This window comes from Mustelus asterias, chromosome 3 (assembly GCF_964213995.1).
Source record: "Mustelus asterias chromosome 3, sMusAst1.hap1.1, whole genome shotgun sequence".
NCBI classification, from domain to species: Eukaryota; Metazoa; Chordata; class Chondrichthyes; order Carcharhiniformes; family Triakidae; genus Mustelus; species Mustelus asterias.
Window position 1 is genome coordinate 135,953,590 of NC_135803.1, and position 25,727 is coordinate 135,979,316.

Here is a 25,727-nt window from a genome sequence, read left to right on the forward strand (position 1 = left end):
AATATAAAATTGAAGCTTTTAATGATCTTTACCTGTTCCATTAATTCCCATGCAGAACAACAAGTAGCATGTGGTAAAAGCAAAGGATTAACTCTGAAACTATTCACCTCACAACATAAAATACTTTGAAACACCATATCTAGCCATTGAATGACAGCAGCACTGGACTCTGTATAGGCACAGTTGTGTGTACTGTTTACAACACTGTAGCTTAAACTGCAGTCCCAAGGTCACAAAATGTACAGTAAAACATAGCCATCAATTACGAGCACAAACAATGACAAATAAACATAAGACAGTACAATTGACACTGCATAGAAAAACACAGTCCAGGTCAGCACTGAAACACTGCCAAAAGTTGCGCAGAAAATCTTTTCTTTTTTAGCTAAAAATCGCCATCCTTTTATTTGTTTTAGGAAGCCTGGACTTGTTTTGGTCCTACTGCAACGCCATTACAGTCGAGAATATACTGTAAACAACCTTGTGGTGGTGGTCGCTGCTGAGGGAATGAGCCTGGCTGTGTCTGTGTCTCCTTCAAACTTCCACCCTGCAAAAGAAAATGTGGAATCCAAATTAAGTCTGGTATTTTCGATTTGCAATGGTAGTATTGACCTAGGGAGTTCAGCTGTGCCACCAGGAGCTACTCAAAGGAATGGTTGAATGTAATCACCATTTATCTGTTGGTTATAATTGAAATACTTCAGACAATGGTGACATGTTTATAATCAGCATATTTAATCACTAAATTGGTAGGTTCAGAATAACTGTTCAAAACTTACATTTGAGAAAAAAAAGCAAACAGTTCACCCTGGCAGATTATGTTTTCACATATAAGGTTCTTATGGCTTTGTTTGAGTCCACTTCACCCACTCCCATTATCGTGAAGAGCTATTAAATTGAACATGACAACAACTGCGGCCACCTTGGGCCACATGAGCTGTTAAGTGATTGCAACAGCGGAACACTTCAGGCACAGCCAGAGCGAATAGATATAGCAAGACGGCACTTAGTTCAGCTTCTTCTATCTTAAACGCTTAAGTGCTACCGCCAACGCAGTTTAAATGCCGTATATTGTTGTTGTTTGAAAGGAGAATGCTGACGATATTGATAGTTTTGTTGAACTTGGAAATGTTTGCCGCGATAGTCAGAATGGCATTGTGAAAGATACGTTATAAAATCAGGCTGCGGGTGGAAAATTTAACTGTTGCTGTGCATACTGTATTATTGCTGTAAGGAATTCTGCTTAGGTTTGTTAGAGAATATAAAGACTGACAAATCCCCAGGGCCTGATGGAATCTATCCAAGGCTGCTCAGGGAGACGAGAGGTGAAATAGTTGGGCCTCTGACGCAAATCTTTGTCTCGTCACTGGACACAGGTGAGGTCCCAGAGGATTGGAGGATAGCCAATGTGGTCCCGTTATTTAAGAAGGGTAGGAAGGATAACCCGGGTAATTATAGGCCGGTGAGCTTGACGTCCGTGGTGGGGAAGTTGTTGGAGAAGATTCTTAAAGATAGGATGTATGCGCATTTAGAAAGGAATAAACTCATTAACGATAGTCAACATGGTTTTGTGAGAGGGAGGTCATGCCTCACGAACCTGGTGGTGTTTTTTGAAGAAGTGACCAAAATGGTTGACGAAGGAAGGGCCGTGGATGTTGTCTATATGGACTTTAGTAAAGCGTTTGACAAAGTCCCTCATGGTAGGCTAGTGAAAAAGGTTGGATCCCATGGGATAAAGGGGGAGGTGGCTAGATGGGTGGAGAATTGGCTTGGTCATAGAAGACAGAGGGTGGTAGTGGAAGGGTCTTTTTCCGGCTGGAGGCCTGTGACTAGTGGTGTACCGCAGGGCTCTGTATTGGGACCTCTGCTGTTTGTGATTTATATAAATGATCTGGAAGAAGGAGTAACTGGGGTGATCAGTAAGTTTGCGGACGACACAAAACTGGCAGGACTTGCAGATAGTGAGGAACATTGTCAGAGGCTACAGAAGGATATAGATAGGCTGGAAATTTGGGCAAGGAAATGGCAGATGGAGTTCAATCCTGATAAATGCGAAGTGATGCATTTTGGTGGGAATAATGTAGGGAGGAGCTACACGATAAATGGAAGAACCATAAAGGGTGTAGAGACGCAGAGGGACCTGGGTGTGCAAGTCCACAGATCTTTGAAGGTGACGTCACAGGTGGAGAAGGTGGTGAAGAAGGCATATGGCATGCTTGCCTTTATAGGACGGGGCATAGAGTATAAAAGTTGGGGTCTGATGTTGCAGATGTATAGAACGTTGGTTCGGCCGCATTTGGAATACTGCGTCCAGTTCTGGTCGCCACACTACCAGAAGGACGTGGAGGCTTTGGAGAGAGTACAGAGGAGGTTTACCAGGATGTTGCCTGGTATGGAGGGGCTTGGTTATGAGGAGAGATTGGGGAAACTGGGGTTGTTCTCCTTGGAAAGACGGAGGATGAGGGGAGACTTAATAGAGGTGTATAAAATTATGAAAGGCATAGATAGGGTGAACGGTGGGAAGCTTTTCCCCGGGTCGGTGGTGACGTTCACGAGGGGTCATAGGTTCAAGGTGAAGGGGGGGAGGTTTAACACAGATATCAGAAGGACATATTTCACACAGAGGGTCGTGGGGGCCTGGAATGTGTTGCCGGGCAAGGTGGTGGAGGCGGACACACTGGGAACGTTTAAGACTTATCTAGACAGCTATATGAACGGAGTGGGAATGGAGGGATACAAAAGAGTGATCTAGTTTGGACCAGGGAGCGGCGCGGGCTAATTGTTCCTGGTTTCTCGTTTCAAGGCTTCATTCTACGATCATCTTGCTGGTGCCAGTACAGAGTGATACTGCGGATAGTTGGGAACCTGTCTCGGGGGCAGGGGATTCATATGGTGTTCGTGGAAGTGGAAATGACTAGGGTTGGGAAGCATTTTCCGATCGGGGCCATTGTGATCTCCTGGACTCGTTTCGATCGCCTCAGGGGGTCGGAGAGGAATTTCCCAGATTTTTTTTTTCCCCATATTGGCCCTGGGGTTTTTCACTCTGGGTTTTCGCCTCTCCCTGGAGATCACATGGTCTGGAATGGGGGGGTGGGGGTAAGTTAATAGGTTGTAATGAACAAAGCATCGTAGCTGTGAGGGACAGCTCGGTGGATAGGATATTGGTATGTAGATAGGCTGGAAAATTGGGTGGGGATCCTGGATTCAGGATTCAATCCTGGACTGGGGAGCGGCGCGGGCTTGGAGGGCCGAAGGGCCTGTTCCTGTGCTGTATTGTTCTTTGTTCTTTGTTCTTTTACATTCCAGTCCTTTCCATGAATGATCAAAGGAAACATTAGCATTAAACACAACTTTAACATTAGTCTAGCTAGCGTAATATTGTGCCTGGTTGCTTTGAAAGGAGGTAAATTGGAGTTAGATTACATTAAGGTACGAAACATTACTGACATCTGATAGTGCAATATCACCATATTACTTCCGGAAGAACAAATATTGCTGAAAGATTTAAACATGTTTTGTATTTCAAATATGCACAATAAAAAAGGTAAGCACATGGATAAATGAATAGTTTTTTCTGTTTTGCTTGCCTGTGGTTGTTGTGTGGCAGCAGGTCTCTGAGGTGATGGAATAGGTGTCCTTGGTATCAGTCTGTTCATTTTGGCTAAAACTAGTTCAGTTAGAAGTTCTCTGTCTTCAGCCTGGTGCTCGCCAATTAATGGCATTGTACAGTCCATGACCTGTTAAAAAAAAATCATAAAGTTGTACCCGTTTTGCTGGTGAGAAATGGTTTCATTCTAACACAAATCCTGGAAAAACAACACAATTGATTCCTCCAATTGAACTGTTTAAGCTAGAGCCTGTCCACTATAAGCAAAGTAAGAAGTCTCACAACACCACGTTAAAGTCCAACAAGGTTTATTTGGTAGCACGAGCTTTCGGAGCACTGCCCCTTCATCAGGTGAGGTCACCTGAAGAAGGAGCGAGACTCCGAAAGCTTGTGCAACCAAATAAACCAGTTGGACTTTAACCTGGTGTTGTGAGACTTCTTACTGTGCCCACCCCAGTCCAACGCCGGCATCTCCACATCATCACTATAAGTAAAGCCAGGCCAATGTAAGGCTGTAGATGCGCTGCTTCCATTTACATTCCGACTTAGTGTGGTACTCTTTTCACATGCAATTCAATATGATTAAATGGTTATATGCTGTCAGCTTCCTTTGCACAGAACTTCAGTTATACTTTTTTACTATTGCTATTCTATGAGTCCAGATCATTTCATATAAACTCAGATTGGTACCACTGACACAAGCTACTGTAATGACAGAGGGTGGAATCTTGTGCTGTCCCCATGGTTAGCTTGGTGGCGAGGGGGCTTTTAATTGGGCAGAAGGGTGGTGGGTGGGACTCCACCATCTCCTTGCCTCCATCCCAATTAAGTCCACGGTGGGATAAACCATTAATGGCTTGCCCATCCCACTGCCAATTGACCTCATCCCTCTCTCGCCACACTGTGGGTGTACCTACACCACATGGACTGCAGCAGTTCAAGAAGGCACATCGCCGCCACCTTCTCAAGGACAATTTGTGTTGGGCAATAAATGCTGACCTAGCCACCAATGCCCCCATGCCATGAATGAATTTTTAAAAACCCCACCACTACCGGTATTAACCCAATGGCAGGTGGAGAACTTACTATGCAGCAAAGCCCAGTATGTTGGCTTGTGGGCTCTCAGGTGAGCCCTCTTTCAAAGGAATCTGGTATCAGGAAGGGGGTGCTGCAGAAAGCCAGCTCTTGCCCTTGCTGCTGAGCCTCCATCCCCATGACCCCCATCCTGCAAACAACTTCCCGTCATCACTCAAATGCACCCGTCCTTGGTCTGGGGCCCCGCCTTCCTGAGGGCACTGCTGAGTACAGAAGTGCTGTCAGCCTCTGACTGGCAGGCAGCTCTTGGTGGGCATGACTTCCACCCTGACTGATTAAAGTGTCTGAGTGGCACAAGATGTGATGCAAAAGGTGATTTTGGGGATTTGATAGTTAGAATTATAGAATAGAATCATTGAATCCCTACAGTGCAGAAAGAGGTCACTTAGCCCATTCAACCTGCACCGACCACAATCCCACCTAGACCCTATCGCCTTAACCCCACGTATTTATTCTGCTAATCCTCCTGACACTAAGGAACGATTTAACATGGCCAATCCACCTAAACTGCACAGGTTTGGAGTGTAGGAGGAAACCAGAGAAAACCCGCATAGACATGGGGTGAACATGCAAACTCCACAAAGACAGTCACGTGAGACTGGAACTGAACCAGAGTCCCTGGAGCTATGAGGCAGCAGTGCTAACCACTGTACCACATTTAATTCTTTGAATGGGTTTTATCAATGGGAGTTGTTATATATGAAGTGTGTTTGATTGAGAGCACTATTGATAGGTTGAAGTTTTTTTTTCATTTTCATTTCAAAGACAGGCTCCTGAAGTTTGCCCATTGTAGATAGGGCGAGTGGCGATGGAGAATACATAGGGGTGGGGATGCACAGCAGTGTTGTGGGAAATAGTGGGACAATGGGGATATATGGGGAGCATGGAGATGACATGGGAAATGTAAGGGAGCATGGAGAGGGCACAAGAAACCTATAGGAGCATGAAGGGGTTGTGGGTGGCATGGAGAGGACATGTGGAGTGGGTGAGGGGTGGGAGTTTGAAGAGTTGACTTTCCTCATGAAAACTGGGCTGATGTCCCAGTAAACAGAAGTGGGTATTCCAGCCTGCTGGCCTGGCTATCTGTTCACCTCCTTTACTGCTTGCGGGGCTAACTCCTTCCCGCCTCTGTCTCTCCGGAATGAAAATATGGCAGGTGGTGGCCGTTTTAAAGGAGATGGTTTGCCGGGTAGAGACCTTTCCCAATTCAAACTTTCCACTTCTCCACCGAAAATCCCATCCAAAGTTTTATTTTCAGTTCCAATATTTAAAATGTTAGAGACCCAACATAAGAATATAAGAGAGACCAGACTGACAGCAGGTTGGTTTGCACTATTGTGCAATAATTTAATAGCTTACCCAACTAATTTAATCTCTTAATAGAGGTAGAAAACCACAGCTAATTGTTCAAGAAAATGTTTTTCCATGAAGTGTCTTCCTGACTCTCAACATAACTGAGGGAATTGATTTAACTGTAAATTTATGAGTCTATGCAAAGTAGTACTGGTCAGAGCAGCCTAATGATTCTATATCAACATTTATTTTATTCCTAATTTTCTTTATTAAAGCATTATTAAGCATTACATTGTGAACACACGTCTCTACTATCCTGATGACCTTCAGTAATGTTCTAATCCAGATATTCAGCTCATTTTTAAAGGAATGAATTGACATAACATTTACCACTTTTGATATAAATATCTGACAGATATCTTTTGCTACGTCTGTTCAGTGGATAGACAGGAGTTGTTCAATATCTGATTTTTGCATTGCATTAACACAAAGATAAATATTGCAACTTCTTTATTTGATGGACACTTAAGTTATTCAAGGTTTTTCAAAACAGTGCAATCCAAAATTGCTCAAAATATTTGCTCAATACTTTTCCCATTGGGGAAAGTGCTTTTATGTATTCAAAACTGAAGAAAACACTATATGAGATCCATGTTGTAACAATGTAAAATGATTTAAATGCCCTTTCAAAGTGAAAAGCAAAACCTCCAGCAAATTTCACTTTGAGAAAATAAGCCCCCAGCTGGTACTGGACAGATTTGATTGACAGGACGTCTGGTGTAGCTTAGAAGAAAGACCATCTGATTTTTCTGTTTCAATATAACTGTTTACATTTCCCAGGGTGTAATATACCTGAGTCCCGTATGAATGTTAAGCTGAGTTTCAAAACTCCAAAATCACTTAGATCAGTGTGGGGCTGTGTTCAGATTTTGATTGACAGTTTAACTGAGTAACCACTGAAGAGATTTAATTCTTTGAATGGGTTTTATCAATGGGAATCTTTATATCTGAAGTGTGATTGATTGAGAGCACTATTAGATAAGTAGAAGTTTTTTTTCATTTTCATTTCGAAAACAGGCTCCTGAAATTTGCCGATTGTAGATACTGGGTGAGTGGCGATGGAGAATACTTAGGGGTGGAGGTGAACGGCGGGAAATATGAGGGACAATGAGGATATATGGGGGCATGGAGATGACATGGGAAATGTGAGGGAGCACGGAGGTGGCACAAGAAACTTGCAGGAGCATGAAAGGGTTGTGGGTGGCATGGAGAGGACATGTGGAGTGGGTGAGGGATGAGAGCTTGAAGAGTTGACTTTCCTCATTTGAATTGAGCTGATGGGTGGCACGGTGGCACAGTGGTTAGCACTACTGCCTCACAGCGCCAGGGACCCGGGTTCAATTCCTGGCTTCGGTCACTGTCTGTGTGGAGTTTGCACGTTCTCCCCGTGCCTGCATGGGTTCTCTCAAGGTGCTCCGGATTCCTCCCACAATCTGAAAGATGTGCTGGTTAGGTGCATTGACCCAAACAGACGCTGGAATGTGACGACTAGGGGAATTTCACAGTAACTTCATTGCAATGTTAATGTAAGCCTACTTGAGACTAATAAATAAACTTTACTTTATGTCCCAGAAAACAGAGGTGGGTATTCCAGCCTGCTGGCCGGGTTATCTGTTCACCTCCTTTACTGCTTGCGGGGCTGACTCCCTCCGGAATGAAAATGTGGCCGTTTTAAAGGAGATGGTTTGCTGGGTAGAGACGTTTCCCAATACAAACTTTCCACCTTCTCCACGAAAATCCCATCTGAAGTCTTATTTTCAGTTTCAATATTTAAAATGTGAGAGAACCAACTAAGTAAATAAGAATGTAAAAGAGGCCAGACTGACAGCAGGTTGGTTTGCACTATTGTGCAATAATTTAATATCTTACCCAACTAATTTAATCTCCTAATAGAGATAGAAAACCACAGCCAATTGTTCAAGAAAATGTTTTTCCATGAAGTGTCTTCCTGACTCTCAACGTAACCGAGGGAATTGATTTAACTGTAAATTTATGAGTCTATGCAAAGTAGTACTGGTCAGAGCAGCCTAATGATTCTATATCAACATTTATTTTATTCCTAATTTTCTTTACTCAAGCATTATTATGCAACACATTGCGAACACCGTCTCTACTATCCTGATGCCCTTCAGTAATGTTCTAATCTAGATATTCAGATCATTTTTAACGGAATGAATTGACATAACATTTACCACTTTTGATAGAAATATCTTAGATATCTTTTGCTACATCTGTTCAGTGGATAGGCAGGAATTGTTCAATGTCTGATTTTTGCATTGCATCAACACAAAGATAAATATTGTAACTTCTTTATTTGAAGGACTATTAAGTTATTCAAGATTATTCAAAACAGTGCAATCCAAAATTGCTCAAAATGTTTGCTCAATACTTTTCCCATTGGGGAAGTGTTTTTTTGCATTCAAAACTGAAGAAAACACTGTATGAGATACAATGTTGTAACAATCTGAAATGATTTAAATGCCCTTTTAAAATGAAAAGCAAAACCTTCAGCAACTTTCACTTTGAGAAAATAAGCTCCCATCTGGTACTGGACCGATTTGATTGAAAGGACATCTGGTGTAGCTTAGAAGAAAGACCATCTGATTCTTCAGTTTCGATAGAACTGTTTACATTTCCCAGGGTGTAATATATCTGAGTCCCGTATGAATGCTAAGATGAATTTCAAAACTCCAAAATCACTTAGCTCAGCGTGGGACTGTGTTCAGATTTTGATTGACAGTTTTAGAAGATTCTTAAAGGATTACCTCTTTGATATGTTTTGTGATTATAGAAGTTTATTAATTTTAATAACTGAGTAACCAGTGAAGAGATTTAATACTTTGAATGGGTTTTATCAATGGGAGTTGTTATATATGAAGTGTGTTTGATTGAGAGCACAATTAGATAAGTAGAAGTTTAAAAAAAAAATTCATTTCAAAGACAGGCTCCTGAAGTTTGCCCATTGTAGATACTGGGTGAGTGGTGATGGAGAATACATAGGGGTGGGGGTGCACAGCAGTGTTGTGGGAAATAGAGGGACAATGGGGATATATGGGGGGGCATGGAGATGACATGGGAAATGTAAGGGAGCATGGAGAGGGCACAAGAAACTTATAGGAGCATGAAGGGGTTGTGGGTGGCATGGAGAGGACATGTGGAGTGGGTGAGGAGTGAGATTTTGAAGAGTTGACTTTCTTCATTAAAACTGGGCTGATGTCCCAGTAAACGGAGGTGGGTATTCCAGCCTGCTGGCCTGGCTATCTGTTCACCTCCTTTACTGCTTGTGGGGCTAACTCCTTCCCGCCTCTGTCTCTCCGGAATAAAAATATGGCAGGTGGTGGCCGTTTTAAAGGAGATGGTTCCCAATTCAAACTTTCCACCTTCTCCACGAAAATCCCATCTAAAGTCTTATTTTCAGTTCTAATATTTAAAATGTTAGAGAACCGACCAAGCAAATAAGAATAGGAGACCAGACTGACAGCAGGTTGGTTTGCACTATTGTGCAATAATTCAAAAGCTTACCCAACTAATTTAATCTCTTAATAGAGATAGAAAACCACAGCTAATTGTTCAAGAAAATGTTTTTCCATGAAGTGTCTTCCTGACTCTCAACATAACCGAGGGAATTGATTTAACTGTAAATTTATGAGTCTATGCAAAGTAGTACTGGTCAGAGCAGCCTAATGATTCTATATCAACATTTATTTTATTCCTAATTTTCTTTATTAAAGCATTATTATGCATCACATTGTGAACACACGTCTCTACTATCCTGATGACCTTCAGTAATGTTCTAATCCAGATATTCAGCTCATTTTAAAATGAATGAATTGACATAACATTTACCGCTTTTGATGAAGATATCTTACAGATATCTTTTGCTACATCTGTTCAGTGGATAGATAGGAGTTGTTCAATGTCTGATTTTTGTATTGCATCGACATAAAGATAAATATTGTAACTTCTTTATTTGATGCTCTATTAAGTTCTTCAAGATTATTCAAAACAGTGCAATCCAAAATTGATCAAAATATTTAGGGAACTCTCTGTCTTATTTCCCCTCCTTTGCAACCTGCCTGGTTGATCTCTTACATAGAAACATAGAAAGTAGGAACAGGAGTAGGCCATTCGGCCCTTCGAGTCTGCACCACCGTTCACTTTGATCATGGCTGACCATCAAAATTCAATATCCTGATCCCACCTTCCCCGCATATCCCTTGATCCCTTTAGCCCCCAAGAGCTATATCTAATTTCTTCTTGAAATCACACAACGTTTTGGCTTCAACTACTATCTGTGATAGTGAATTCCACAGATTCGTTATTCCTGGGTGAAGATATTTCACCTCACCTTGAACCCTCTGTAAACTTGAGTTCATCTGAAATTCTGCTGCTCGGGTCTTAATTTACAAGAAGTCACATTCACCCATCACTTTACTCACTGAGCTATGTTGGCTTTCAACTGATAATGTCTTCTCTTTAAAATGTCATCCTTGTCTTCAAATTTCATCATGGCTAGCCTCTGCCTATTGTAAGGGTGCTGGATCAGAATCCCAAGCTACATTAGGAAGCCAGACTAGACCTCAACAACTTTTTCTATTTTGGCATAAACGTGAGGAAAGGTTAATTCCTTCCATGAATGATTTCACTGACAAAGTAGGGACCTTCTATTGTAAAACAAACTTTTATTTAAAACAGCTTAAATATAACTAACAAATGAAACAACTTAATTATTAATGGTTGAGCAGTAATTAAAAATGAAAAGGAAGCAACTTTAATTTCTAATTTACCACAGTTTCAGTTCCAAACACGCAACATTCCTCTTCCAGACTTAAAAGTGACTTTAAATACAGTTAGCAACCATAAATATACTTGCTATAATGACTGCAGACAATCTTGAAGCTTTCGGAAAGGTAGAGTTCCAGATGCCTGCAAAATCCTTCGAACTTCAAATAGGCTTCGGCTGCAAACAAGTTTGCCTTCTGCAAAAGCCTTCTGCTTTCTGCTGCAGACCCAGATCTGCACATAACCTCACCATCACATGACCCTGTCTATCACTCTAATCAGAAATCCTAGGGGAACTTAAGTAAACAAAAGTCCATTGACTTTACTTAACATAACCACTTGCAAGGTTAAAGTGAGTAATTATCTTGCTCTCCCAGCATCGGAGCTGCATTTCCACCAGACATACTGACTGCCTGTAGCATAAAGCTGGATTTTTAAACTGTCCCCCTAAACATAAAAAACAATATGGCCGGAACTTTACCGCCCCAGCCGTCACGGGAATTGGAGTGGTCGAGGGGTAGACAATGGGAAGGTCCATTGACCTTGGGCGGGATTTTATGTTTCGGGATGAGCAAGACTAAAATCCCACCATATATCTATATATTTATATCCATTGCACGATCACCACACTATCTTTGTAACTTCCTCTAACCCTCTTAGATCAGGATTCTTGCACATTTCTCGTTCTTTTTTCTCCATCATTGGTTGCCATGCCTTCAGCTGTCTCGGCCCTCAGCTTTGAATTCCTTCCCTCAACCCACAGACTAACCCATTCCTAACTCACAGACCACAATCAGTAAGGATAGGCAACAGCACCTCCTCCACGATCATCCTCAACACTGGTGCCCCACAAGGCTGTGTTCTCAGCCCATTATACTCCTTATACACCTATGACTGTGTGGTCAAATTCCCCACCAATTCGATTTTCACGTTTGCTGACCACACCACCGTAGCGGGTCTGATCTCAAACAATGACGAGACAGAGTACAGGAAAGAGATAGAGAATCTGGTGAACTGGTGCAGCAACAATAATCTCTCCCTCAATGTCAACAAAATGAAGGAGATTGTCATCGACTTCAGGAAGTGTAGTGGAAAAGATGCCCCTGTCTACATCAACAGGGACGAAGTAGAAATGGTCGAGAGCTTCAGGACTTTAGGTGTCCAGATCACCAACAGTCTGTCCTGTTCCCTCCATGTTGACACTGTAGTTAAGAAAGACCACCAACGCCTCTACTTTCTCAGGAGACTAAGGAAATTAGGCATGTCAGCTGCAACTCTCACCAACCTTTGCACTATAGAAAGCATTCTTTCTGGTTGCATCACAGCTTGGTATGGCTCCTACTCTGCCCAAGACCACAAGTAGCTACAAAAGATCGTGAATGTAACCCAATCCATCACGCAAACTAGCCTCCTATCCATTGACTCTGTCTGTACTTCCTGCTGCTGGGCAATGCAGCCAGTATAATTAAGGACCCCACACACCCTGGACATTCTCTCTTCCACCTTCTTCCGTCAGGAAAAAGACACAAAAGTCTGAGGTCACATACCAACCGATTTAAGAACAGCTTCTTCCCTGCTGCCATCAGATTTTTGAATGGACCTACCTTGCATTAAGTTGATCTTTCTCTATACCCTGGCTATGACTGGAACACTACATTCTGCACTCTTTCCTATTCTTCTCTATGAACGGTATGCTTTGTCTGTATAGTGTGCAAGAAACAATACTTCTCACTGTATGTTAATACATGTGACAATAATAAATCAAATCAAAACCTTTCCACTTTACTGGGCTGGATTTTCTAATTTGGAATCAGGATTCCGATGTTGGGATTGAATGCGGGCCCCGGAACTGCACCTTGTCAGGAATAGTCATCTAACAGCTTTTGCAGGATTGGCCAATTAATGGTAAAAGAGTGCGTTTACCATCTGAATAATTATGGGGGGAAACTCCCGGGACTGGAGGGCAAATAGACAAAATTTGATACCTAACTGCAAAATGACCCACTGTGTGTGCGTGCGGTGTGTGTGCGTGTGCAGTGTGTGTGTGTGCGTGAATGTGTGTGTGCGTGTGCGCGGTGTGTGGTGTCTGCGTGTGTGCGTGCGAACTGTGTGTGTGTGTGTGTGGTGTGTGTGGGTGTGGTGTGTGTGTGAACAGTGTGTGTGTGCATGCATGTGTGCGTGGTTTGTGTGTGTGCGCTGTGTGTATGTGTGTATGGTGTGTGTTTGTGGTGCGTGTGTGTGTGTGGTGTGTGTGCGTGCGTGTGTGTGGTATCTGTGTGTGCGTGTGGTGTGTGTGTGCACGGTCTGTGTGCATGTGCGTGTGTGGTGTGTGTGTGCGCATGTGTGGTTTGTGTGTGCATGTGCGGTGTGTGTGTGTGCGGTGTGTGTGTGCGGTGCGTGTGTGTGCGGTGTGTGTGTGTGCGGCGTGTGTGTGTGCCTAGTGTGTGTGTGAGTGTGCGTTGTGTGTGTGTGCGTTGTGAGTGTGCGCATTGTGTGTGCGTTGTGTGTGCGCATTGTGTGTGCGCGGTGTGCATGTGTGTGTGCGTGTGTGTGTGTGTGTGTGTGTGTGCGGTGCGTGTGGGCAGTGTGTGTGCGGTGAGTGTGTGTGTGCGGTGAGTGTGTGTGTGTGGTGTGTGTTTGTGCGGTGTGTGTGTGTGTGGTGTGTGCGTGTGTGCGGTATGTGTGTGTGTGTGCGTGCGATGTGTGTGTGTGTGTGCGTGCGGTGTGTGTGTGCGTGCGGTGTGTGTGTGTGCGTGCGGTGTGTGTGTGCATGCGGTGTATGTGTGTGTGTGTGCGTGCGGTGTGTGTGTGTGTGTGTGCGTGCGGTGTGTGTGTGTGTGTGTGTGTGCGTGCGGTGTGTGTGTGTGCGTGCGGTGTGTGTGCGCGGGCGATGTGTGTGTGTGTGCGTGCGGTGTGTGTGTGCATGCGGTGTATGTGTGTGTGTGTGCGTGCGGTGTGTGTGTGTGCGTGCGGTGTGTGTGCGTGCGGTGTGTGTGTGTGCGTGCGGTGTGTGTGTGTGCGGGCAGTGTGTGTGTGTGTGCGTGCGTGCAGTGCGCGTATGTGTGTGCGTGCGGTGTGTGGTGTGTGTGCATGCAGTGCGTGTGCGTGTGTGCGTGCGTGGGTGTGTGGTGTGTGTGTGCGGTCTGTGTGTGTGTGTGCATGTGCATGGGTGCGTGTGGGTGTGTGCGTGCGCATCATAGAAATCATAGAAACCCTACAGTACAGAAAGAGGCCATTCGGCCCATCGAGTCTGCACCAACCACAATCCCACCCAGGCCCTAACCCCATATCCCTACATATTTTACCCACTAATCCCCCTAACCTACGCATCTCAGGACACTAAGGGGCAATTTTAGCATAGCCAATCAACCTAACCCGCACATCTTTGGACTGTGGGAGGAAACCGGAGCACCCGGAGGAAACCCACGCAGACACGAGGAGAATGTGCAAACTCCACACAGACAGTGACCCAAGCCGGGAATCGAACGCAGGTCCCTGGAGCTGTGAAGCAGCAGTGCTAACCACTGTGCTACCGTGCCGCATGTGTGTGTGCAGTGTGTGTGTGCGTGCATGTGTGTGTGGTGTGTGTGCGTGCGTGTGTCTGTGTGTGTGTATGTGCGTGTGCGGACTGTGTGTGTGTGCGTGTGTGTCTGTGTAGTGCGTGTTTGTGTGTGTGTGTGCGTGTGTGTGTATGTGTGTCTGAGTGTGGTGTGTGCGCGCATGTGTGTGCACGTGTGTGTGTGCGTGTGTGCGAGGTGTGGTGTGTGTTAGCGTGTGTTTGTGTCTGAGTGGTACATGTGCAGGTGTGTGTGTGTGCATGTGTGTGTATGTGTGGCGTGTGTGTGTGCGTATATGTGCATTTGTGCGTGTGCATTGTGCATGTGTGTGTGCATCTGTGTGTGTGTGTGTGTCTGTGTGTGTGTATATGTGTGGTGTGTGTGCATGTATGTGCATTTGTGCGTGTGCGGTGTGCATGTGCGTGTGTGTGAGGTGTGTGTGTGGTGTGTGTGTGTGCATGTGTCTGGGTCTGCATGGGTGTGTGTGTGCGTGTGTGTGAGGTGTATGTGTGTGTGCGTGTGTGCGTGTGTGTGTGTGTGCGGTGTCTGTGTGCTGTTTGTGTGTGTATGTGCGTGCGGGGTGTGGTGTGTGTGTGGTGTGTGCGTGTGCATTAGGTGTGCGTGTGTGTGAGCGTGGTGCATGTGTGTGTTATGGGTGTGTGTGTGTGTGGTATGTGTGTGTGGTGTATGTGCGGTGTGTGTGTGTATGTGTGTGCAACATGTATGTGCGGCATGTGTGTATGTGTGTGCAGCATGTGTGTGTGTGTGGGTGTGTGGTATGTGTGTGTGGTGTGTGTGTGAGGCGTGTGTGCGTTGTGGGTGTGTGCGATGTGTGCGGTGTGTGTGTGTGGTGTGTGTGTGCGGCGTGTGTGTGCAGTGTGTGTGCGCACGTGTGTGTGCATGTCTGTTGTGTGTGTGTGTGCGTGTGTGTGCGTGTGTGTGTTTGTGTGTGTGCATGCATGTGTGTTTGAGGTGTGCGTGAGGTGTGTGTGCATGTGTGTGTGTTGGTGCGGTGTGTGTGTGTGCGGTGTTTGGTGTGTGGGTGTGTGTGCGTGTATGTGCATTTGTGCGTGTGCATTGTGCATGTGTGTGTGCGTCTGTGTGTGTGTATATGTGTGGCGTGTGTGTGCGTGTATGTGCATTTGTGCGTGTGCGGTGTGCATGTGCGTGTGTGTGAGGTGTGTGTATGGTGAGTGTGTGCGTGTGCATGTGTCTGGGTCTGCATGGGTGTGTGTGTGCGTGTGTGTCAGGTGTATGTGTGTGTGCATGTGTGTGTGTGCGTGTGTGTGTGTGCGCCTGTGTGTGTCTGTGTGTGTGTGTGTGTCTGTGTGTGTGTGTCTGTGTGTGTGTGTGTGTGTCTGCGTGTGTGTGTCTGTGTGTGTGTCTGTATGTGTGTGTCTGTGTGTGTGTGCGTGTGTGTGTCTGTGTGTGTGTGGTGTGTGTTTGGCGTGTATGTGTGTGCAGCATGTATGTGCGGTTGTGTATATGTGTGTGCAGCATGTGTGTGCTGTGTGTGGGTGTGTGGTATGTGTGTGTGGTGTGTGTGTGTGGTGTGTGCACGTTGTGGGTGTGTGTGCGATGTGTGCAGTGTGTGTGTGCAGCGTGTGTATGTGTGTGTGTGTGTGCAGTGTGTGTGTGCATGCATGTGTGCGTGGTTTGTGTGTGTGCGCTGTGTGTATGTGTGTATGGTGTGTGTTTGTGGTGTGTGTGTGTGTGTGGTGTGTGTGCGTGCGTGTGTGTGGTATCTGTGTGTGCGTGTGGTGTGTGTGTGTGCGCGGTCTGTGTGCATGTGTGTGTCTGTGTGTGGTGTGTGTGTGCGCATGTGTGTTTTGTGTGGGCATGTGCGGTGTGTGTGTGCGGTGTGTGTGTGCGGTGTGTGTGTGTGCGGTGTGTGTGTGTGCGTTGTGTGTGTGTGCGTTGTGAGTGTGCGCATTGTGTGTGCGTTGTGTGTGCGCATTGTGTGTGCGCGGTGTGCATGTGTGTGTGCGTGTGTGCGCGTGTACGTGTGTGTGTGTGTGTGCGGTGCGTGTGGGCAGTGTGTGTGCGGTGAGTGTGTGTGTGCGGTGAGTGTGTGTGTGCGGTGTGTGTATGCGTGCGATGTGTGTGTGTGTGCGTGCGGTGTGTGTGTGCGTGCGGTGTGTGTGTGCGTGCAGTGTGTGTGCGCGGGCGGTGTGTGTGTGTGTGTGTCCGTGCGGTGTGTGTGTGCATGCGGTGTGTGTGTGTGTGTGTGTGCGTGCGGTGTGTGTGTGTGTGTGCGTGCGGTGTGTGTGTGTGCGTGCGGTGTGTGTGTGTGCGTGCGGTGTGTGTGCGTGCGTGCGGTGTGTGTGTGTGCGGGCTGTGTGTGTGTGTGCGGGCTGTGTGTGTGCGTGCGGGCTGTGTGTGTGCGTGCGGTGTGTGGTGTGTGTGCATGCAGTGCATGTGCGTGTGCGTGTGTGCGTGCGTGGGTGTGTGGTGTGTGTGTGTGGTCTGTGTGTGTGTGTGTGTGCATGTGCATGGGTGCGTGTGGGTGTGTGCGTGCGCATGTGTGTGTGTGTGCAGTGTGTGTGTGCGTGCATGTGTGTGGTGTGTGTGCGTGCGTGTGCGTGTGTCTGTGTGTGTGTATGTGCATGTGCGGACTGTGTGTGTGTGCGTGTGTGTGTGTGTCTGTGTAGTGCGTGTTTGTGTGTGTGTGTGCGTGTGTGTGTGTGTATGTGTGTCTGAGTGTGGTGTGTGCGCGCATGTGTGTGCACGTGTGTGTGTGCGTGTGTGCGCGTGTGCGAGGTGTGGTGTGTGTTAGCGTGTGTTTGTGTCTGAGTGGTACATGTGCAGGTGTGTGTGTGTGCATGTGTGTGTATGTGTGGCGTGTGTGTGTGCGTATATGTGCATTTGTGCATGTGCGGTGTGCATGTGCGTGTGTGTGAGGTGTGTGTGTGGTGTGTGTGTGTGTGCATGTGTCTGGGTCTGCATGGGTGTGTGTGTGCGTGAGTGTGAGGTGTATGTGTGTGTGCGTGTGTGCGTGTGTGTGTGTGTGCGTCTGTGTGTGTGTGTGCGGTGTCTGTGTGCTGTTTGTGTGCGTATGTGTGTGCGGGGTGTGGTGTGTGTGTGGTGTGCGCGTGTGCATTAGGTGTGCGGGTGTGTGAGCGTGGTGCATGTGTGTGTTATGAGTGTGTGTGTGTGGTATGTGTGTGTGGTGTATGTGCGGTGTGTGTGTGTATGTGTGTGCAACATGTATGTGCGGCATGTGTGTATGTGTGTGCAGCATGTGTGTGCTGTGTGTGTGTGTGGGTGTGTGGTATGTGTGTGTGGTGTGTGTGTGCGGCGTGTGTGCGTTGTGGGTGTGTGCGATGTGTGCGGTGTGTGTGTGGTGTGTGTGTGCGGCGTGTGTGTGCAGTGTGTGTGTGTGCGCACGTGTGTGTGCATGTCTGTTGTGTGTGTGTGTGTGCGTGTGTGTGCGTGTGTGTGTTTGTGTGTGTGCGTGCATGTGTGTTTGAGGTGTGCGTGAGGTGTGTGTGCATGTGTGTGTGTTGGTGCGGTGTGTGTGTGTGTGCGTGTATGTGCATTTGTGCATGTGCGTTGTGCATGTGTGTGTGTATATGTGTGGCGTGTGTGTGCGTGTATGTGCATTTGTGCGTGTGCGGTGTGCATGTGCGTGTGTGTGAGGTGTGTGTGTGGTGTGTGTGTGCGTGTGCATGTGTCTGGGTCTGCATGGGTGTGTGTGTGCGTGTGTGTCAGGTGTATGTGTGTGTGCATGTGTGTGTGTGCATGTGTGTGCGCGTGTGCGTGTGTGTGCATGTGTATGTGTGTGTGTGTGTGTGCGGTGTGTGTGGGCAGTGTGTGTGCGGTGAGTGTGTGTGTGCGGTGAGTGTGTATGTGCGGTGTGTGTTTGTGCGCGGTGTGTGTGTGTGGTGTGTGCGTGTGTGCGGTATGTGTGTGTGTGTGGGCGTGCGATGTGTGTGTGTGTGCGTGCGGTGTGTGTGTGCGTGCGGTGTGTGTGCGCGGGCGGTGTGTGTGTGTGCGTGCGGTGTGTGTGTGCATGCGGTGTATGTGTGTGTGTGCGTGCGTGGGTGTGTGGGTGTGTGGTGTGTGTGTGCGGTCTGTGTGTGTGTGTGTGCATGTGCATGGGTGCGTGTGGGTGTGTGCGTGCGCATGTGTGTGTGTGCAGTGTGTGTGTGCGTGCATGTGTGTATGGTGTGTGTGCGTGCGTGTGCGTGTGTCTGTGTGTGTGTATGTGCGTGTGCGGACTGTGTGTGTGCGTGTGTGTCTGTGTAGTGCGTGTTTGTGTGTATGCGTGCGTGTGCGTGTGTGTGTATGTGTCTGTGTGTGGTGTGTGCGCGCATGTGTGTGCACGTGTGTGTGCGCGTGTGTGCGTGTGTGCGCGTGTGCGGGGTGTGGTGTGTGTTGGCGTGTGTTTGTGTCTGAGTGGTACATGTGCAGGTGTGTGTGTGTGCATGTGTGGCGTGTGTGTGTGCATATATGTGCATTTGTGCGTGTGCGTTGTGCATGTGTGTGTGCAACTGTGTGTGTGTGTGTCTGTGTGTGTGTATATGTGTGGTGTGTGTGTGCGTGTATGTGCATTTGTGCGTGTGCGGTGTGCATGTGCGTGTGTGTGAGGTGTGTGTGTGGTGTGTGTGTGTGCATGTGTCTGGGTCTGCAAGGGTGTGTGTGTGTGTGTGAGGTGTATGTGTGTATGCGTGTGTGCGTGTGTGTGTGTGTGCGTCTGTGTGTGTGTGTGCGGTGTCTGTGTGCTGTTTGTGTGCGTATGTGTGTGCGGGGTGTGGTGTGTGTGTGGTGTGTGCGTGTGCATTAGGTGTGCGTGTGTGTGAGCGTGGTGCATGTGTGTGTTATGAGTGTGTGTGTGTGTGGTATGTGTGTGTGGTGTATGTGCGGTGTGTGTGTGTATGTGTGTGCAACATGTATGTGCGGCATGTGTGTATGTGTGTGCAGCATGTGTGTGCTGTGTGTGTGTGTGGGTGTGTGGTATGTGTGTGTGGTGTGTGCGTGCGGCGTGTGTGCGTTGTGGGTGTGTGCGATGTGTGCGGTGTGTGTGTGTGGTGTGTGTGTGCGGCGTGTGTGTGCAGTGTGTGTGTTTGTGTGTGTGCGTGCATGTGTGTTTGAGGTGTGCGTGAGGTGTGTGTGCATGTGTGTGTGTTGGTGCGGTGTGTGTGTGTACGGTGTTTGGTGTGTGGGTGTGTGTGCGTGTATGTGCATTTGTGCGTGTGCGTTGTGCATGTGTGTGTGCGTCTGTGTGTGTGTATATGTGTGGCGTGTGTGTGCGTGTATGTGCATTTGTGCATGTGCGGTGTGCATGTGCGTGTGTGTGAGGTGTGTGTGTGGTGTGTGTATGCGTGTGCATGTGTCTGGGTCTGCATGGGTGTGTGTGTGCGTGTGTGTCAGGTGTATGTGTGTGTGCATGTGTGTGTGTGCATGTGTGTGTGTGCGTGTGTGTGTGTGCGCCTGTGTGTGTCTGTGTGTGTGTGTCTGTGTGTGTGTGTGTGTGTCTGTGTGTGTGTGTCTGCGTGTGTGTCTGCGTGTGTGTGTCTGTGTGTGTGTCTGTGTGTGTGTGTGTATGTCTGTGTGTGTGTGGTGTGTGTTTGGCGTGTATGTGTGTGCAGCATGTATGTGCGGTGTGTGTATATGTGTGTGCAGCATGTGTGTGCAGTGTGTCTGTGTGTGGGTGTGTGGTATGTGTGTGTGGTGTGTGTGTGTGCGTATATGTGCATTTGTGCGTGTGCGTTGTGCATGTGTGTGTGCATCTGTGTGTGTGTGTGTCTGTGTGTGTGTGTGTATATGTGTGGTGTGTGTGTGCGTGTATGTGCATTTGTGCGTGTGCGGTGTGCATGTGCGTGTGTGTGAGGTGTGTGTGTGGTGTGTGTGTGTGCATGTGTCTGGGTCTGCAAGGGTGTGTGTGTGTGTGAGGTGTATGTGTGTATGCGTGTGTGCGTGTGTGTGTGTGTGCGTCTGTGTGTGTGTGTGCGGTGTCTGTGTGCTGTTTGTGTGCGTATGTGTGTGCGGGGTGTGGTGTGTGTGTGGTGTGTGCGTGTGCATTAGGTGTGCGTGTGTGTGAGCGTGGTGCATGTGTGTGTTATGAGTGTGTGTGTGTGTGGTATGTGTGTGTGGTGTATGTGCAGTGTGTGTGTGTATGTGTGTGCAACATGTATGTGCGGCATGTGTGTATGTGTGTGCAGCATGTGTGTGCTGTGTGTGTGTGTGGGTGTGTGGTATGTGTGTGTGGTGTGTGCGTGCGGCGTGTGTGCGTTGTGGGTGTGTGCGATGTGTGCGGTGTGTGTGTGTGGTGTGTGTGTGCGGCGTGTGTGTGCAGTGTGTGTGTTTGTGTGTGTGCGTGCATGTGTGTTTGAGGTGTGCGTGAGGTGTGTGTGCATGTGTGTGTGTTGGTGCGGTGTGTGTGTGTACGGTGTTTGGTGTGTGGGTGTGTGTGCGTGTATGTGCATTTGTGCGTGTGCGTTGTGCATGTGTGTGTGCGTCTGTGTGTGTGTATATGTGTGGCGTGTGTGTGCGTGTATGTGCATTTGTGCATGTGCGGTGTGCATGTGCGTGTGTGTGAGGTGTGTGTGTGGTGTGTGTATGCGTGTGCATGTGTCTGGGTCTGCATGGGTGTGTGTGTGCGTGTGTGTCAGGTGTATGTGTGTGTGCATGTGTGTGTGTGCATGTGTGTGTGTGCGTGTGTGTGTGTGCGCCTGTGTGTGTCTGTGTGTGTGTCTGTGTGTGTGTGTGTGTGTCTGTGTGTGTGTGTCTGCGTGTGTGTCTGCGTGTGTGTGTCTGTGTGTGTGTCTGTGTGTGTGTGTGTATGTCTGTGTGTGTGTGGTGTGTGTTTGGCGTGTATGTGTGTGCAGCATGTATGTGCGGTGTGTGTATATGTGTGTGCAGCATGTGTGTGCAGTGTGTCTGTGTGTGGGTGTGTGGTATGTGTGTGTGGTGTGTGTGTGTGCGTATATGTGCATTTGTGCGTGTGCGTTGTGCATGTGTGTGTGCATCTGTGTGTGTGTGTGTCTGTGTGTGTGTGTATATGTGTGGTGTGTGTGTGCGTGTATGTGCATTTGTGCGTGTGCGGTGTGCATGTGCGTGTGTGTGAGGTGTGTGTGTGGTGTGTGTGCATGTGTCTGGGTCGGCATGGGTGTGTGTGTGCGTGTGTGTGAGGTGTATGTGTGTGTGCGTGTGTGCATGTGTGTGTGTGTGCATCTGTGTGTGTGTGCGGTGTCTGTGTGCTGTTTGTGTGTGTATGTGTGTGCGGGGTGTGGTGTGTGTGTGTGTCATGTGTGCGTGTGCATTAGGTGTGCGGGTGTGTGAGCGTGGTGCATGTGTGTGTTATGAGTGTGTGTGTGTGGTATGTGTGTGTGGTGTATGTGCGGTGTGTGTGTGTATGTGTGTGCAACATGTATGTGCGGCATGTGTGTATGTGTGTGCAGCATGTGTGTGCTGTGTGTGTGTGTGGGTGTGTGGTATGTGTGTGTGGTGTGTGTGTGCGGCGTGTGTGCGTTGTGGGTGTGTGCGATGTGTGCGGTGTGTGTGTGTGGTGTGTGTGTGCGGCGTGTGTGTGCAGTGTGTGTGTGTGCGCACGTGTGTGTGCATGTCTGTTGTGTGTGTGTGTGCGTGTGTGTGCGTGTGTGTGTTTGTGTGTGTGCGTGCATGTGTGTTTGAGGTGTGCGTGAGGTGTGTGTGCATGTGTGTGTGTGTGTGCGTGTATGTGCATTTGTGCATGTGCGTTGTGCATGTGTGTGTGTGTATATGTGTGGCGTGTGTGTGCGTCTATGTGCATTTGTGCGTGTGCGGTGTGCATGTGCGTGTGTGTGAGGTGTGTGTGTGTGGTGTGTGTGTGCGTGTGCATGTGTCTGGGTCTGCATGGGTGTGTGTGTGCGTGTGTGTCAGGTGTATGTGTGTGTGCATGTGTGTGTGTGCATGTGTGTGCGCGTGTGCGTGTGTGTGCGTGTGTATGTGTGTGTGTGTGTGCGGTGCGTGTGGGCAGTGTGTGTGTGGTGAGTGTGTGTGCGGTGAGTGTGTATGTGCGGTGTGTGTTTGTGCGCGGTGTGTGTGTGTGGTGTGTGCGTGTGTGCGGTATGTGTGTGTGTGTGGGCGTGCGATGTGTGTGTGTGTGCGTGCGGTGTGTGTGTGCGGTGTGTGTGTGTGTGTGCGTGCGGTGTGTGTGCGCGGGCGGTGTGTGTGTGTGCGTGCGGTGTGTGTGTGCATGCGGTGTATGTGTGTGTGTGTGTGTGCGTGCGGTGTGTGTGTGTGTGCGCGGGCGGTGTGTGTGTGTGTGTGCGTGCGTTGTGTGTGTGTGCGTGCGTTGTGTGTGCATGCGGTGTATGTGTGTGTGTGCGTGCGGTGTGTGTGTGCGTGCGGTGTGTGTGCGTGCGGTGTGTGTGCGTGCGTGCGGTGTGTGTGTGTGCGGGCAGTGTGTGTGTGCGTGCGTGCAGTGCGCGTATATGTGTGCGTGCGGTGTGTGGTGTGTGTGCATGCAGTGCGTGTGCGTGTGTGCGTGCGTGGGTGTGTGGGTGTGTGGTGTGTGTGTGCGGTCTGTGTGTGTGTGCGGTCTGTGTGTGTGTGCATGTGCATGGGTGCGTGTGGGTGTGTGCGTGCGCATGTGTGTGTGTGCAGTGTGTGTGTGCGTGCATGTGTGTATGGTGTGTGTGCGTGCGTGTGCGTGTGTCTGTGTGTGTGTATGTGCGTGTGCGGACTGTGTGTGTGTGCGTGTGTGTCTGTGTAGTGCGTGTTTGTGTGTGTGCGTGCGTGTGCGTGTGTGTGTATGTGTGTCTGTGTGTGGTGTGTGCGCGCATGTGTGTGCACGGGTGTGTGCGCGTGTGTGCGTGTGTGCGCGTGTGCGGGGTGTGGTGTGTGTTAGCGTGTGTTTGTGTCTGAGTGGTACATGTGCAGGTGTGTGTGTGTGCATGTGTGGCGTGTGTGTGTGCATATATGTGCATTTGTGCGTGTGCGTTGTGCATGTGTGTGTGCATCTGTGTGTGTGTGTGTCTGTGTGTGTGTATATGTGTGGTGTGTGTGTGCGTGTATGTGCATTTGTGCGTGAGCGGTGTGCATGTGCGTGTGTGTGAGGTGTGTGTGTGGTGTGTGTGTGTGCATGTGTCTGGGTCTGCAAGGGTGTGTGTGTGTGTGTGAGGTGTATGTGTGTATGCGTGTGTGCGTGTGTGTGTGTGTGCGTCTGTGTGTGTGTGCGGTGTCTGTGTGCTGTTTGTGTGTGTATGTGTGTGCGGGGTGTGGTGTGTGTGTGGTGTGTGCATGTGCATTAGGTGTGCGTGTGTGTGAGCGTGGTGCATGTGTGTGTTATGAGTGTGTGTGTGTGTGGTATGTGTGTGTGGTGTATGTGCGGTGTGTGTGTGTATGTGTGTGCAACATGTATGTGCGGCATGTGTGTATGTGTGTGCAGCATGTGTGTGCTGTGTGTGTGTGTGGGTGTGTGGTATGTGTGTGTGGTGTGTGCGTGCGGCGTGTGTGCGTTGTGGGTGTGTGCGATGTGTGCGGTGTGTGGTGTGTGTGTGCGGCGTGTGTGTGCAGTGTGTGTGTTTGTGTGTGTGCGTGCATGTGTGTTTGAGGTGTGCGTGAGGTGTGTGTGCATGTGTGTGTGTTGGTGCGGTGTGTGTGTGTACGGTGTTTGGTGTGTGGGTGTGTGTGCGTGTATGTGCATTTGTGCGTGTGCGTTGTGCATGTGTGTCTGCGTCTGTGTGTGTGTATATGTGTGGCGTGTGTGTGCGTGTATGTGCATTTGTGCATGTGCGGTGTGCATGTGCGTGTGTGTGAGGTGTGTGTGTGGTGTGTGTGTGCGTGTGCATGTGTCTGGGTCTGCATGGGTGTGTGTGTGCGTGTGTGTCAGGTGTATGTGTGTGTGCATGTGTGTGTGTGCATGTGTGTGTGTGCGTGTGTGTGTGCGCCTGTGTGTGTCTGTGTGTGTGTGTGTGTGTCTGTGTGTGTGTGTCTGCGTGTGTGTCTGCGTGTGTGTGTCTGTGTGTGTGTCTGTGTGTGTGTGTGTATGTCTGTGTGTGTGTGGTGTGTGTTTGGCGTGTATGTGTGTGCAGCATGTATGTGCGGTGTGTGTATATGTGTGTGCAGCATGTGTGTGCTGTGTGTCTGTGTGTGGGTGTGTGGTATGTGTGTGTGGTGTGTGTGTGTGCGTATATGTGCATTTGTGCGTGTGCGTTGTGCATGTGTGTGTGCATCTGTGTGTGTGTGCGTCTGTGTGTGTGTGTGTCTGTGTGTGTGTGTATATGTGTGGTGTGTGTGTGCGTGTATGTGCATTTGTGCGTGTGCGGTGTGCATGTGCGTGTGTGTGAGGTGTGTGTGTGGTGTGTGTGTGTGCATGTGTCTGGGACTGCATGGGTGTGTGTGTGCGTGTGTGTGAGGTGTATGTGTGTGTGCGTGTGTGCATGTGTGTGTGTGTGTGCGTCTGTGTGTCTGTGTGCTGTTTGTGTGTGTATGTGTGTGCGGGGTGTGGTGTGTGTGTGGTGTGTGCGTGTGCATTAGGTGTGCGTGTGTGTGAGCGTGGTGCATGTGTGTGTTATGAGTATGTGTGTGTGTGGTATGTGTGTGTGGTGTATGTGCAGTGTGTGTGTGTATGTGTGTGCAACATGTATGTGCGGCATGTGTGTATGTGTGTGCAGCATGTGTGTGCTGTGTGTGTGTGTGGGTGTGTGGTATGTGTGTGTAGTGTGTGCGTGCGGCGTGTGTGCGTTGTGGGTGTGTGCGATGTGTGCGGTGTGTGTGTGTGGTGTGTGTGTGCGGCGTGTGTGTGCAGTGTGTGTGTGCAGTGTGTGTGCGTGCATGTGTGTTTGAGGTGTGCGTGAGGTGTGTGTGCATGTGTGTGTGTTGGTGCGGTGAGTGTGTGTACGGTGTTTGGTGTGTGGGTGTGTGTGCGTGTATGTGCATTTGTGCGTGTGCGTTGTGCATGTGTGTGCGTCTGTGTGTGTGTATATGTGTGGCGTGTGTGTGCGTGTATGTGCATTTGTGCATGTGCGGTGTGCATGTGCGTGTGTGTGAGGTGTGTGTGTGGTGTGTGTGTGCGTGTGCATGTGTCTGGGTCTGCATGGGTGTGTGTGTGCGTGTGTGTCAGGTGTATGTGTGTGTGCATGTGTGTGTGTGCATGTGTGTGCGTGCGTGTGTGTGTGTGCGCCTGTGTGTCTGTGTGTGTGTGTGTGTGTCTGTGTGTGTGTGTCTGCGTGTGTGTGTGTGTCTGCGTGTGTGTGTCTGTGTGTGTGTCTGTGTGTGTGTGTGTATGTCTGTGTGTGTGTGGTGTGTGTTTGGCGTGTATGTGTGTGCAGCATGTATGTGCGGTGTGTGTATATGTGTGTGCAGCATGTGTGTGCTGTGTGTCTGTGTGTGGGTGTGTGGTATGT

General features: G+C 48.6%; 1 protein-coding gene across 2 annotated transcripts in view; it reads right to left on the bottom strand.

Annotated features, from left to right (window-relative positions):
• Positions 1-412: 412 nt before the first annotated feature.
• syn2b (synapsin IIb) overlaps positions 413-25,727 on the bottom strand; it is a 427,582-nt gene continuing 402,267 nt past the window's right edge. The window contains exons 10-12 of one of the 2 annotated variants that reach the window (XM_078203309.1): positions 3,584-3,737; positions 1,971-1,981; positions 413-532 (exon numbers count right to left, since the gene is read on the bottom strand). In XM_078203309.1, the coding sequence (XP_078059435.1) occupies positions 413-532; positions 1,971-1,981; positions 3,584-3,737 (285 nt within the window). Of the gene's footprint in view, positions 548-1,970; positions 1,982-3,583; positions 3,738-25,727 lie in introns of both variants that reach the window. The other variant, XM_078203303.1, reaches the window with a different exon arrangement.